Source organism: Bufo bufo, chromosome 2 (genome assembly GCF_905171765.1).
Source record: "Bufo bufo chromosome 2, aBufBuf1.1, whole genome shotgun sequence".
In the NCBI taxonomy this organism is placed as follows: Eukaryota; Metazoa; Chordata; class Amphibia; order Anura; family Bufonidae; genus Bufo; species Bufo bufo.
Genome location: NC_053390.1, coordinates 36,615,478 through 36,630,942, shown reverse-complemented (window position 1 = coordinate 36,630,942; position 15,465 = coordinate 36,615,478). Strand labels below are relative to the sequence as shown.

General features: G+C 46.2%; 1 protein-coding gene across 1 annotated transcript in view; it reads right to left on the bottom strand.

Moving 5' to 3' along the window:
* Window positions 1–15,465, bottom strand: part of TTC33 (tetratricopeptide repeat domain 33) — a 234,896-nt gene that overhangs the window by 195,647 nt on the left and 23,784 nt on the right. Inside the window, exon 2 of the mRNA XM_040420934.1 lies at window positions 13,728–13,954. Within this exon, the coding sequence (XP_040276868.1) occupies window positions 13,728–13,948 (221 nt within the window). The 5' untranslated portion in view covers window positions 13,949–13,954. The remainder of the gene's footprint in view (window positions 1–13,727; window positions 13,955–15,465) is intronic.

The following is a 15,465-nucleotide window of genomic DNA, read 5'->3' as shown; positions in this document are numbered from 1 at the left end:
AGGAATCAATCCTGAAGACTTTCCGGATCTTCAGACTCTGATGGACCTGTGGGATGAAGGGTCAAAAATACTTGGTGAGGGTCCATTCACTAACCTTCGCCCGGTTAGCTCAAAATTGCCACCTCCAGTAAACGCTGAACATCTTCCTACGGTTAGTAATCTCGGATCTTGAACAACTTGACTCAAGCCAACAATTTTACTATAATCTGTCAGGATGTGAGTTTCGAGCACTTCGAGATCTGGAGACAGATAGGAAGATTGTCCTAAAGCCGTCTGACAAAGGGGGCAATCTGGTGATACTCGACCATTTAAAATATCCAAAAATGTGTCTAGACTTACTAAATGACAAAAAAAAAGCTACAGGGTTTTACCAGGTGACCCTTCACCAATATTTTTCTCACAAGTAAAATCCCTTCTCCAACAGGGTCTTGAGCAAAAGGAAATCAGTAAATCTGAATATTCAGTTTTACTCCCAAATACCCCTCAATTGGAGACCTTTTATGGACTACCAAAAGGTCCACAAGGGACTAAATCCCCTAAAAGGCCGTCCAATTGTCTCCGGAATAGGCTTCCTTACTCACCATTGTGGAGTATACCTGGACAAGCTATTACGGGACTTTGTGTCGTGTTTACCTTCGTTCACCAGAGACACAATGGATTTTTTGCGCAAAATCGAGACCATTCCGATTGATCAGGATGTCTTATTGGCAACTATCGACGTAGAATCGTATTCTACACGTCGATACCACATGACAAGGGACTGGCAGCAACCATGCATTTTCTCTCATCCAGGGGAATACAATTTCAAAATCATAACCAATTCATCATAGGTTTACTGGAGTTTACACTAACACACAACTTCTTTTTATCACCAGCTCAGGGGGACAGCGATGGGGAGCCCCTGTGCCCCGACATATGCAAATCTCCTCCTGGGCTGGTGGGAAGATACGTTTGTCTTCCCGGACCATGAGATGTGGTGGAACAACAATATCGTGTTTTGGACCAGATATATTGACAATATATTCCTGATATGGAACGGCAGTAGAGAGGAGTTCAGTAAGTTCATTGACATTCTCAACCACAATGATGTGGGGCTTGGGTTTACCTATGACCTACAATCAGTTTCCACTACATTTCTAGATTTGGAAGTGAAAAAGCAAGGTGGAAATCTTACCACAACGGTCTTTAGAAAACCTACGGCAACAAACAATATCCTCCACTGGAAGAGCCATCACCTCCCGGCCGTAAAAAGAGGGATCCCAAAGGGTCAATACCTGCGCATGCGCAGGAATTGCTCTAATAACGAGTCATTCCATCACGAATCCAAAAAGCTCCAGAATAGGCTCCTACAAAGGGGCTATCCCTCAACCTATCTTGAGAGACGCTTTTAAAGTAGCTGCACAGAGAGACAGAAGCGAATTTCTGGTACCCAGACAAAAAGAGTCAAATGACAACCTTATCCGGATCATTTCGACCTATGATGCCGCAAACAAAGATGTTAGGGCTATTCTTAAGACTCATTGGCCTATCCTTACGATGGATACTGATCTTTCCAAGGCGATATCTCCCTATCCACTTATTACATATAGGAGAGGGAGAAGCCTTAAGGATAGACTAGTACATAGCCACTACACCGGGCCTTCAAAAGAAGCCACTTGGCTCGAAAGAAAAACGATGGGTGTTTACCGGTAAAGTGCAGTACCTGTAAGGCCTGTAACTATATCCGTACCACCAAGAAGGTGACCTGCTCCGCAACCAAACATATCCACACAGTAAAGGATTTTATCAATTGTAAAACCAAAAGGTGTAATCCAGTGTTTCCCAACCAGTGTGCCTCCAGCTGTTGCAAAACTACAACTCCCAGCATGCCCGCACAGCCAAAGGCTGTCCGGGCATGCTGGGAGTTGTAGTTTTGCAACAGCTGGAGGCACACCGGTTGGGAAACACTGGTGTGATCTATATAGGACAATGTTCTTGTCCGAAGGATTACATTGGTAAAAACTTTAGAGAAATGAGACGGCGCGTCTGTGAACACATTAACGATATAGCAAAGCACAAGGACACACCCATCGCTAACCAAATTAATGAGCATCATAACGGCGACGCAAAGTCCATCGTTTTCTCTGCACTTGACACTGTTCCTCTACCTTTGAGGAAAGGCGACTGGGACCGAAAAATCTTGCAAAAAGAAACGGAATGGATATATATCGTTTTCGGTCCCAGTCGCCAATGGGTCTCAATGAGAGACTAACCTACACCTGTTTTCTATGACCTGTTCTTTCTCCCTACGGTTTTTATTCCCGCCTCTACCTCTAGTATTAATCTGAGCTCTAAGCTGTGAGGACTGGCACGTGAAGTGCCGCCTTTCCTGCAATGACATACATCTAGTCATCATGTATCGCTCTCTTTGTTGGGATCCGATCTGGTCAATCACTATAATGTGGGTGACCCGTTCCTCTCCCACTGTCACTGTTTATATATAACAGCATTTATTGTTTTTCTTCCATCTATTTACACAAAAACATACAAAAAAATATATATTTGGCTGTTATTTATTATATCCTAAACGATGGCTGCGCCCCAGTAACAAATGTATAAATCATTCTAGATCTACATAGATAATGTATAGACCTGTAGTTACCAGTACTCGCATATAGCGACATATGCGTTTCAAATGAAGGACGTGACGTCACTATGCGTCCCAAATCACCGGAAGTGACTTTATTCCCGTGCGTCTCAAGTCCCGGATGGGACGTCCTTCTGTGCGTTCCAAACTCCGGATGTGGCGTCTATCTGACTGTCACAGGACCGGAAATGACATTTAAGGCGCCAGGCTTTAAATGATCAGCGCACCCATACAATATTAAGCCGTGTTAGCTCCTCTATCGGACGGCGTAAGCTCGGTCAGAGTCCCCATCAGTAAGTGATCACATGTATATGATCGATATATTTAATCTTGATAAGTATACTATGAGTAATCCCCATTTCATACTGTGACCTTTCAGGCATACATCACTCTGATGTGGACACTTGCAACTGACCATAACCTCATGGGAGCTAAGTATCGTTTTTCTTTTTTTCTTATCTTCATCTATGATCTATACTACACATCTTGATCATTACCCCCTGATGAGCCGTTGTTGCGGCAGAAACGCGTTGGGATGTGTGTATTTTTTATACATTTATTCAGTATCCTGTATAGGTATATTTTGAGACTAACAACAAATAGTCCAGCCCACAATATGGGATATAGGGTCGTTCTAGGGTGGATAATAGGTCTAGGCACGAGGACAGGGCACCCCCACCATAAGGAGGCGTCCCTGGGCTGAGTTAGCCATAGGGTTGTAATTAGGGACATAGTCATCCCTTTGACATCAGTAACCCACATACTTGTACCAGTGTTACCTATACCTTCTCCCTTGTAATCCGACCTGTGATAAAGAAGAAAATAAATAAATAAAAATCTCATTTTTTGTTTTTGTTTTTTTCTGAGAATTGACACGGTATTAGTCTGTGTAAACAAGTTTCACCAGGGCCACTTTAGGCTACTAGCCATTTATTAAAGGTATTTTTAGCAGAGCACGTCAAACTTTGATAATCAAATAGAGTACACGTAAGGCTACTTTCACACTGGCGTTCGGGGCTCCGCTTGTGAGTTCCGTTTGAAGGCTCTCACAAGCGGCCCCGAACGGATCCGTCCAGTTCTAATGCATTCTGAGTGGATGCGGATCCGCTCAGAATGCATCAGTCTGGCAGCGTTTGTCCTCCGCTCCGCTCAGCAGGCGGACACCTGAACGCAGCTTGCAGCGTTCGGGTGTCCGCCTGGCCGTGCGGAGGCAAACGGATCCGTCCAGACTTACAATGTAAGTCAATGGGGACGGATCCGTTTGAAGTTGACACAGTATGGCTCTATTTTCAAACGGATCCGTCCCCCATTGACTTTCAATGTAAAGTCAAAACGAATCCGTTTGCATTATCATGAACAAAAAAAAAAAACTATTAAAGTCCTGGTTGCCATAGTAGGAGCGGGGAGCGGGGGAGCGGTATACTTACAGTCCGTGCGGCTCCCCGGGCGCTCCAGAATGACGTCAGAGCGCCCCATGCGCATGGATGACGTGTCCAATGCGATCACAAGATCCATGCGCTTGGGGCGCCCTGACGTCACTCTGGAGCGCCCCGGGAGCCGCACGGACGGTAAGTATACTGCTCCCCCGCTCCCCACTACACTTTACCATGGCTGCCAGGACTTTAGCGTCCTGGCAGCCATGGTAACCATTCTGAAAAAGCTAAATGTCGGCTCCGGCAATGCGCAGAAACGACGTTTAGCTTAAGGCCGGATCCGGATCAATGCCTTTCAATGGGCATTAATTCCGGATCCGGCCTTGCGGCAAGTGTTCCGGATTTTTGGCCGGAGCAAAAAGCGCAGCATGCTGTGGTATTTTCTCCGGCCAAAAAACGTTCCGTTCCGGAACTGAAGACATCCTGATGCATCCTGAACGGATTTCTCTCCATTCAGAATGCATGGGGATAATCCTGATCAGGATTCTTCCGGCATAGAGCCCCGACGACGGAACTCTATGCCGGAAGAAAAGAACGCAAGTGTGAAAGAGCCCTTACGCAGGTGTGAAAGTAGCCTAAGTAATTGAGTATCATATGATATAATTTTTGATACTTTTTTCTTATCACTATTGATTGTATATCTCATAACTGTCGTCGGGACGCTTGTATTACATTTTTATGTTTGAGAGGTGATATGGAACACTGGTAGTCGTATTAGTGGAGAATTTTGGGTACTGCATAATCACTGTGTGTCATTGCATATTATTGAGTTTCACATTCATTAAGCTTTGATTGCATTTTAAATAATTGTATAATAAATAATTTATATTTTTGCATAGACGCTTGTACCTTATTTTACTGATTGCACAACATAATTAAATTAACAACAATCTCTTTTTGAGGTGTTTTATATGTCCACCTCTAGGCTCAACTCCCTTTGAAATTTTTCCTTTGATCCTATCTTTTATATAAAGCATTTGCTTTATACCCCCGACACTGCATATACATAGAGATATGAAAAAAATCTGCTAAATGCAGTCACCACTAGGGGGAGCTCAGGAGGTTACTGCATACTGATATACACAGCCACCACTAGAAGGAGCTCAGGAGATTACTGCATACAGATATATACAGCCACCACTAGAGGGAGCTCAGGAGATTACTGCATACAGATATATACAGCCACCACTAGAGGGAGCTCAGGAGATTACTGCACACAGATATATGGAAGCCACCACTAGAGGGAGCTCAGGAGATTACTACATACAGGTATATACAGCCACCACTAGGGGGAGCTCAGGAGATTACTACATACTGATATGTACAGCCACCACTAGAGGGAGCTCAGGAGATTACTGCACACAGATATATACAGCCACCACTAGAGGGAGCTCAGGAGATTACAGCATACAGATATATACAGCCACCACTAGAGGGAGCTCAGGGGATTACTGCATACAGATATATACAGCCACCACTAGAGGGAACTCAGGAGATTACTGCATACAGCTATATACAGCCACCACTAGAGGGAGCTCAGGAGATTACTGCATACAGATATATAGTCACCACTAGAGGGAGCTCAGGAGATTACTGCATACAGATATATAGTCACCACTAGAGGGAGCTCAGGAGATTACTGCATACAGATATATACAGCCACCGCTAGAGGGAGCTCAGGAGATTACTGCATACAGATATATATACAGCCACCACTAGGGGGAGCTCAGGAGATTATTGCATACAGATATATACAGCCACCACTAGGGGGAGCTCAGGAGATTACTGCATACAGATATATACAGCCACCACTAGGGGGAGCACAGGAGATTACTACATACAGATATATACAGCCACCACTAGAGGGAGATCAGGAGATTACTGCATACAGATATATACAGCCACCACTAGAAGGAGCTCAGGAGATTACTGCATACAGATATATATACAGCCACCACTAGAGGGAGCTCAGGAGATTACTGCATACAGATATATACAGCCACCACTAGAGGGAGCTCAGGAGATTACTGCATACAGATATATACAGCCACCACTAGGGGGAGCACAGGAGATTACTACATACAGCCACCACTAGAGGGAGCTCAGGAGATTACTGTATACAGATATATACAGCCACCACTAGAGGGAGCTCAGGAGATTACTACATACAGATATATACAGCTACCACTAGAGGGAGCTCAGGAGATTACTGTATACAGATATATACAGTCACCACTAGAGGGATCTCAATAGATTACTGCATACAGATATATACAGCCACCACTAGAGGGAGCTCAGGGGATTACTACATACAGATATATACAGCCACCACTAGAGGGAGCTCAGGAGATTACTGCATACAGATAAATACAGCCACCACTAGAGGGAACTCAGGAGATTACTGCATACACCTATATACAGCTACCACTAGAGGGAGCTCAGGAGATTACAGCATACAGATATATACAGCCACCACTAGAGGGAGTTCAGGAGATTACTACATACAGATATATACAGCCACCACTAGAGGGAGCTCAGGAGATTACTACATACAGATATATACAGCCACCACTAGAGGGAGCTCAGGAGATTACTACATACAGATATATACAGCCACCACTAGAGGGAGCTCAGGAGATTACTGTATACAGATATATACAGCCACCACTAGAGGGAGCTCAGGAGATTACTACATACAGATATATACAGCTACCACTAGAGGGAGCTCAGGAGATTACTGCATACAGATATATACAGCCACCACTAGAGGGAGTTCAGGAGATTACTGCATACTTTGTTGTTATCTCTAAGTTCTATGTGTAAACAGTCTGCTTCATAAAAACAGTGCTCTAACTAATATAAAAATATGGGAAATTCAGTGATCAATCTACCGTATCGTGGGGCCCCATACATGACACTTGACACCTTTAAAGTGCCATACACCCTATTCCCCAAGGGTCAAGACAAGGTAAGTGAAGAAGCACATAATCGCGCCCTTCTCTGTACGATGACCTTCCCAACCCGGAAAAAAAACATCTGACGAAGCCATGAGAATGTAATGAGCAGAGCATAAACTGGACGGCGACGCTGAGAACCGACGATGGGAGCCAGGAGGACTCAGGATTGTAAACCGCAGCACAAATGCTTCTTCAGAGTTTTAAGGGTCCTGGAAATCTCTTTGGCAGAAAATAACTTGAGAGTTGTCCCAGAACGCTTCCTACACGGTGGAGCGGCCAGCAGCAGTGATTTATGAGCTGCAGATCTCACACCGCCGACTCAAGAGTTCCTACGGACCCGTGGCACTCGAGAGATGCTCATTCTCATTGAGAATACTGATGAGCTCCAGGAGAAGAGTCAGCGAGGACCCAGTTATCGGGGCCAATGGGGTTGGGGGGGGGGGGGGGGTGAATCCTAAATATCATCAATTCCAAAAGTTACCCACCAGAATGTCGCAGTTGCTATTGAGCGCAGCTTCTAAGGGGTTTGACGTCAGAATGAGAGGATTCGCAGCGGTCACTCACCGCCATCCGACCACACTGATCACATAGGCACAGCATGGTATCAATAAACCTCCTTCCATGGTCACAATAAAAAAGGTCCAATTCCTTGGCACAAGGTGTACCACTCTCACAAGCATTAGTAATCAGATTTTTTTTCTTTTCTTTTTTATGTGTCAGTTTACAAGTTTATTAACTGAGGATTTTGTGGTTTGTACGATGACGAAGCAAATCTTCTCTGAGAGTAGGAAAACTCTTTGTATCCGAGAAGCCAGGACAAAAAACGAAACGTTTTGCCAGATGAATACCGGAGTGGCCGCTGACACTCCCTTTAATATTCATGTACTATCCTTAAAGGGGTATTCCCATCACATACAATGGGGGCATATCGCAAGGATATGCCCCCATTGTCTGATAGGTGCGGGTCCCACCGCTGGGACCTACAACGAGAACGAAGCGGGGAGCGCTGTGGCTTGGGGACCCCGGATTTCCCGGGGTCCGTCCACCACCAAGCGCTGCTCCCATAGAAGTGAATGTGAGCGCACCGCGCATGCGCATGCTCCCATTCATTTCTATGGAGCAGACGGCAATAGTCGAGCCAGCGTACGGCTATTTTCAGCGGATCCATAGAAATGAATGGGGGGGGGCTGCGCATGCGCAGTGCGCCCTCCGTTCGTTTCCCGGCTCCGTCCCAGCGGTGGGACCCGCACCTATCAGACAATGGGGGCATATCCTAGAGATATGCCCCCATTGTCTGAGATGGGAAAACCCCTTTAAAGGGGATTTCCTATTTCTCTATACTGATGACCTATCCTCTGAATAAGTCATCAGTCTCTGATCAGTCTGACACCCGGGGCCCCCGCCAATCATCTGTTGAAGGCCACGGCGCTCTTGCTTCTTGCAGCTTACCCTCGGCCATGTGATGTCACGTTCATCGATCACGTGACCAAGGCACAGCCCAGCACCATTAACTTGAGCTGCGATACCAAGCACAGCCACTATACAACCAAAGCGCATTGGTCTCCTCAAACAGCTGATCAGTGGGGGTCCCAGGTCTCGGACCCCTACTAATCAGAGACTGAGGACCTATCCAGGGGACAGACCACCAGTATAAAAAAATCAAAGAACCCTCTAAAATAGGTCATCCATATTCCATAAGCGGGGGGTTAACCCCTGCCGATCAGCAGAATGAAGGGGCAGCTTCCCCTTCATAGTTTATTAGGCGCGCTGGCGTTGTGTCCCCTTTATTCTGCCGATCAGTGAGTTCGTAGGTTTTGAACCCCCCACTGATAAAATAATGATGGCGTGTACTTAGTAAAACCCAGAAAACTACATGAACCGTCTTGCTCCAGAAACTTTCTTTCTGGTTCCTACCTGAATATCAGACCCCGACCCGACGCGCACTTTATTCCATCATTTGGTGCAATTTGCGCCCTAAAAATGTCTTAAAAATATAATTTGTGGATAAATATTCAGATTAAAAACGATTCTGGCGACTGGCGTACAGATGGATCACACAACGGACCATAAGTGTCTTTTCAAAAAGTCGGATGAGATGCAGGTGTCTGTTATCACATGTCACGGACATGCAGGTCTATGAGACTCCCCCGTCCCGCTGAGAGTGCGACCACAACTGACAAAGGAATGACTTTCACCAACTTTCTAAAAACCAAGCAGGAAATTCCTATAGAAAACAGAACAGCTTCCATTCCACCTCCCAAAAATCCCATCTCGAAGGCTTCCACTGCCCCCATGTGGCCAAATAAGTAAACAACATCCTCCTGGTGAACGGCCCATAGACAGGTATTGTGGAGTCCACTTACCCCAACTCGTGGTCTCCTCCAAGGTTTTCTAAAAATGTCATATAGCTATGGACATCAAAAAGCGTGGTCATCACGAATACTAACGCCGCTAAGTGACCGTAACGCGGACGTTTTTAGAACCAAAGTCTATGGGGTTACTCACATGGCAGTTTTTTTTAACCGCCCGTGAACAGCAGCCGTCAAAAGATATCCTTTCACGACCAGACGGACCTCAATGAAATCAATGGGCCTGTTTTTAAAGGGGTCGTCCAAGAATATGCATTCAGCCTTTGGATGAAAACAATGTTCACATTCACTGACCGCAAGCAGAAATTGAAAATGGGCAAGGCGTTAATTCTCAAAAGCATGGTAAAAGGTAGCATTTATATTGATGACCTATAGTCAGGATAAGTCATCAATATCAGATCGGCTGTTTGACGAGAAGGCGCGCGCCGTGCCAGCGCGCGCCGTGCCAGCGCTGCCTCCTCTTTATTGTTTACCTGCTCGCCGTCACATCCGCAGGTGAGCAGTGTAGTTACACCTAAGCCATTCACTTCTATGGGGCGGCTCTTTCCTATTCACAGCAAGCAGGTACACGGCGCGTCTTCTCATCACACCGCTGATGGGTGGGGGTGCCGGGTATCGGACCCCCGCCGATCTGATATTGATGACCTATCCTGAGGACTTGTCATCAATAGTAATAACTTAGACAACCCCTTTAACAGCCGTATAGACAGGAGTGCACCCATCTAACGGACATTAAGTGTAAAGTCTCTTTCAGGGCCTTATATACACTGGGGCTACTATGGGGGTCATTATAGACACTGGGGGCACTACAGAAGGGTCAATATAGATAATGGGGGCACTACAGAAGGGTCAATATAGACACTGGGGGCACTACAGAAGGGTCAATATAGATAATGGGGGTACTACAGAAGGGTCAATACAGAAGGGTCATTATAGATAATGGGGGCACTACAGAAGGGTCATTATAGATAATGGGGGCACTACAGAAGGGTCATTATAGATAATGGGGGCACTACAGAAGGGTCATTATAGATAATGGGGCACTACAGAAGGGTCAATATAGATAATGGGGGCACTACAGAAGGGTCATTATAGATAATGGGGGCACTACAGAAGGGTCAATATAGATAATGGGGGCACTACAGAAGGGTCAATATAGATAATGGGGGTACTACAGAAGGGTCAATATAGATAATGGGGGCACTACAGAAGGGTCAATATAGATAATGGGGGCACTACAGAAGGGTCAATATAGATAATGGGGGCACTACAGAAGGGTCAATATAGATAATGGGGGGCACTACAGAAGGGTCAATATAGATAATGGGGGCACTACAGAAGGGTCATTATAGATAATGGGGGGCACTACAGAAGGGTCATTATAGATAATGGGGGCACTACAGAAGGGTCATTATAGACACTGGGGGCACTACAGAAGGGTCAATATAGATAATGGGGGCACTACAGAAGGGTCATTATAGATAATAGGGGCACTACAGAAGGGTCAATATAGATAATGGGGGCACTACAGAAGGGTCATTATAGATAATGGGGGCACTACAGAAGGGTCATTATAGACACTGGGGGCACTACAGAAGGGTCATTATAGATAATGGGGGCACTACAGAAGGGTCATTATAGACACTGGGGGCACTACAGAAGGGTCATTATAGACACTGGGGGCACTACAGAAGGGTCATTATAGATAATGGGGGCACTACAGAAGGGTCATTATAGATAATGGGGGCACTACAGAAGGGTCATTATAGACACTGGGGGCACTACAGAAGGGTCAATATATATAATGGGGGCACTACAGAAGGGTCAATATAGATAATGGGGGCACTACAGAAGGGTCAATATAGATAATGGGGGCACTACAGAAGGGTCAATATAGATAATGGGGGCACTACAGAAGGGTCAATATAGATAATGGGGGCACTACAGAAGGGTCAATATAGATAATGGGGGGCACTACAGAAGGGTCATTATAGATAATGGGGGCACTACAGAAGGGTCAATATAGATAATGGGGGCACTACAGAAGGGTCATTATAGATAATGGGGGCACTACAGAAGGGTCATTATAGATAATGGGGGCACTACAGAAGGGTCATTATAGACACTGGGGGCACTACAGAAGGGTCATTATAGATAATGGGGGCACTACAGAAGGGTCATTATAGACACTGGGGGCACTACAGAAGGGTCATTATAGACACTGGGGGCACTACAGAAGGGTCATTATAGATAATGGGGGCACTACAGAAGGGTCATTATAGATAATGGGGGCACTACAGAAGGGTCATTATAGATAATGGGGGTACTACAGAAGGGTCAATATAGATAATGGGGGTACTACAGAAGGGTCAATATAGACACTGGGGGCACTACAGAAGGGTCATTATAGATAATGGGGGCACTACAGAAGGGTCAATATATATAATGGGGGCACTACAGAAGGGTCAATATATATAATGGGGGCACTACAGAAGGGTCATTATAGATAATGGGGGCACTACAGAAGGGTCAATATATATAATGGGGGCACTACAGAAGGGTCAATATAGATAATGGGGGCACTACAGAAGGGTCATTATAGATAATGGGGGCACTACAGAAGGGTCATTATAGATAATGGGGGCACTACAGAAGGGTCATTATAGATAATGGGGGCACTACAGAAGGGTCAATATAGATAATGGGGGCACTACAGAAGGGTCATTATAGATAATGGGGGCACTAGAGGAGGGTCATTATAGATAATGGGGGCACTACAGAAGGGTCAATATAGACACTGGGGGCACTACAGAAGGGTCATTATAGATAATGGGGGCACTACAGAAGGGTCATTATAGATAATGGGGGCACTACAGAAGGGTCATTATAGATAATGGGGGCACTACAGAAGGGTCATTAAAGATAATGGGGGCACTACAGAAGGGTCAATATAGATAATGGGGGCACTACAGAAGGGTCATTATAGATAATGGGGGCACTACAGAAGGGTCATTATAGATAATGGGGACACTACAGAAGGGTCATTATAGATAATGGGGGCACTACAGAAGGGTCATTATAGATAATGGGGGCACTACAGAAGGGTCATTATAGATAATGGGGGCACTAGAGGAGGGTCATTATAGATAAAGGGGGCACTACAGAAGGGTCATTATAGATAATGGGGGCACTACAGAAGGGTCATTATAGATAATGGGGGCACTACAGAAGGGTCATTATAGATAATGGGGGCACTACAGAAGGGTCATTATAGATAATGGGGGCACTACAGAAGGGTCATTATAGATAATGGGGGCACTACAGAAGGGTCATTATAGATAATGGGGGCACTACAGAAGGGTCATTATAGATAATGGGGGCACTACAGAAGGGTCATTATAGATAATGGGGGCACTACAGAAGGGTCAATATAGATAACGGGGGCACTACAGAAGGGTCATTATAGATAACGGGGGCACTACAGAAGGGTCATTATAGATAATGGGGGCACTACAGAAGGGTCATTATAGACACTGGGGGCACTACAGAAGGGTCATTATAGACACTGGGGGCACTACAGAAGGGTCATTATAGATAATGGGGGCACTACAGAAGGGTGATTATAGATAACGAGGACACTCCTAAACAGAGATGTGAAGCTAGCCTCAGGTACCGGGCTGCAGCAGGAGCCTCTCCCCTCTGTTCTAACTCCGCCCAATAACCAAGCTCCACCCCTTCTACCATCTCCCCTTCTGTAGTACAAAGCAAATATTAAGAAGAACATTTCTCCCGTTCCCTTATTTCAAGGCTTCATCTCCCTTTGAAGAGGCTCTGGCACCTGGATCAACCCTATCGGGGTCTGTCGATGGTATCATTGCAGAGAAAAATGCAGTTTGAGCACCGCCCCAGGTGCCCCATAATGACACCCCTCTGCTTTTCATCACGGCCCCCCTGCATTTAGATTGACAGATCTATAGACCGCACTCCAGAACAGCGCGTTCTGGACACGAGTGAGGTCTAGCCTTGTCAATCTAAAAGCGGGGGGGCGTGATTATGGAGCACCAGGGGCGTGACTGCTGCGGTGCTCCAGCCACATAAGCCCGCCTCCTGGTACGCGAACGGTTAGTTTGCATAATTGTACCACCCACAGACATAAGACGGGTATCGTTTTAATCAGCATCATCAACCCCACCAGGCGGCTATATGCCTGGTAGGGTAGGGTTGATCCGGGTGACAGAGCCGCTTTAAGTCACAAGCCGGGGTCTTCATCTAATATGTAATTCATTCCATCCATTCCTGAGGACACAAGACAAGGGATAAGTGTGACGGTCATTGCTCGTACCTTCCGTCGAGGGCCAGTAAGGCTCCTTCGTCCTTCAGCCGTTTACTTTTAGCGATATTGTCCTCCAGAAGAATTCCCTTCTTGCGCTTAATGGAGTGCAGCCAGTCCACGTCATCGCTCTCCGCGTCAGCGGACTCATCGGCGGACTCCTTTTCAAAGTTCTGAGAAGTCACCTTAGATACTCGCTCACCAATCTTCCTCTTCCATCCAAAGGAGGCCATGGCGGACTGTAAGAGACAGCAGACAAGGCCAATCAAACCTACCGTCAATCCAGGTCGGATGCATCTGGTGTGTTTTATGTACATGACAGTTTCCTCTCTGCTAGCGCCCCCTGCTGGTTCTCCTTCTCCTACATTCCGTAGCTTCCCCGCTCCCCTCAGCGCTCGCACACCTTTCACTCATTCATCCGCACTTTTAAATTCGTAGATGTATATAGATCTCTCTCTCTCTAGGCTGTGGAGGAGGACATTGTGGGGGCACTACATCCTATAAGCATCTCTGGGGCTCTAGACTATGCATGGGAGGAAGGCATTAATAATGCAGATACTTAAAGGGCTTCTACCATCAGAATTACTGTGATGTAGCTGACTGATATAGCGATGCGCTAATGTCCGCACTACATAACAGTTTGTTACATTTCTCCCTGCAGCACTTTTGTAATAGGCTAATGAGCCTCTAGGTGCTATGTGGGCGTAGAATCAGCACCTAGAGGCTCCGTCCACTCACCCTTTATCCCGCCCAGGTCCTCCGTTCTGCCCGCCCCGCTCCTCTTGATTGCTGCGAACCGTGGCATCATCGCTTACGAAATCCCGCGCCTGCGCCGTTCATTTCTGTATTCGGCGCAGGGAGTGAATGATGCGCTCCTGGTGCCGGATTCCTCACTGCGTCTGTGCCGACTACGTCACAGTGAGGTAGCCGGCATCAGGAGAGCGGCCTTCACTCACTGCGCCTGCGCCCAATACTGAACGCAGGAGATTTCCCCAGCGCACAGGGCTGGCAGTTGGAGGTGAAGGCTGCCTGGCCCTGTCAATATAGTGTAGAAGGGCGTGGCAAGGAGGTGGGAGAATGGAGCCTCTAGGAGCAGGGGCAACGCCCCCCCCCCCCCTGCACCTAGAGGTTAATTAGCATATTATAAAAGTTATATTTCTGGAGTAACGGGGGCATAGATAAAAGTAGGAATAGGCTAGTTAGGTTCAGCAGACATTAGCACATCGCTAATTAATGTCAGCTAGTTTAATAGGGTTAATTCTGGTGACAGAAACCCTTTAAAGGGAATCTGTCAGCAGTTTTGACCATGCACTAGGTAGGCTGGAGAGAGCAAGACAAGCATACCTTTTGTGAGTTGTTTTTTAATTTTTTATCAGGAGTAGTGTGAATATGAAGTTCAATTATACCAGGTTCTGCTCCTGCAAATGCCCAGGAGGCGGGGCTTCACTGTGTGCTGAGAGGCAGCTCAATGCAAAGAGCACTTCACAATTTAGCTCCTCCTCCTGGGCACTTGAAGGGGCAGTACCTGGCAGACTAAAACCTCATATCCACACTGCTCCTGATGATGAATGCAGGAGTCAGATTGCAGCAAAACTGGCACAGCTCTGTAGACTGGTTAGTGGCTGTAAAATGTACTGCAAGTTCATTCAAATGGAAATGAGCTGTAATTCCCGGCACAGCCACTAGGAAATGTATGGCGCTGCGCCTGGTAAACAATGATTATTATTATTTATTTGAAAGCGCCATTAAT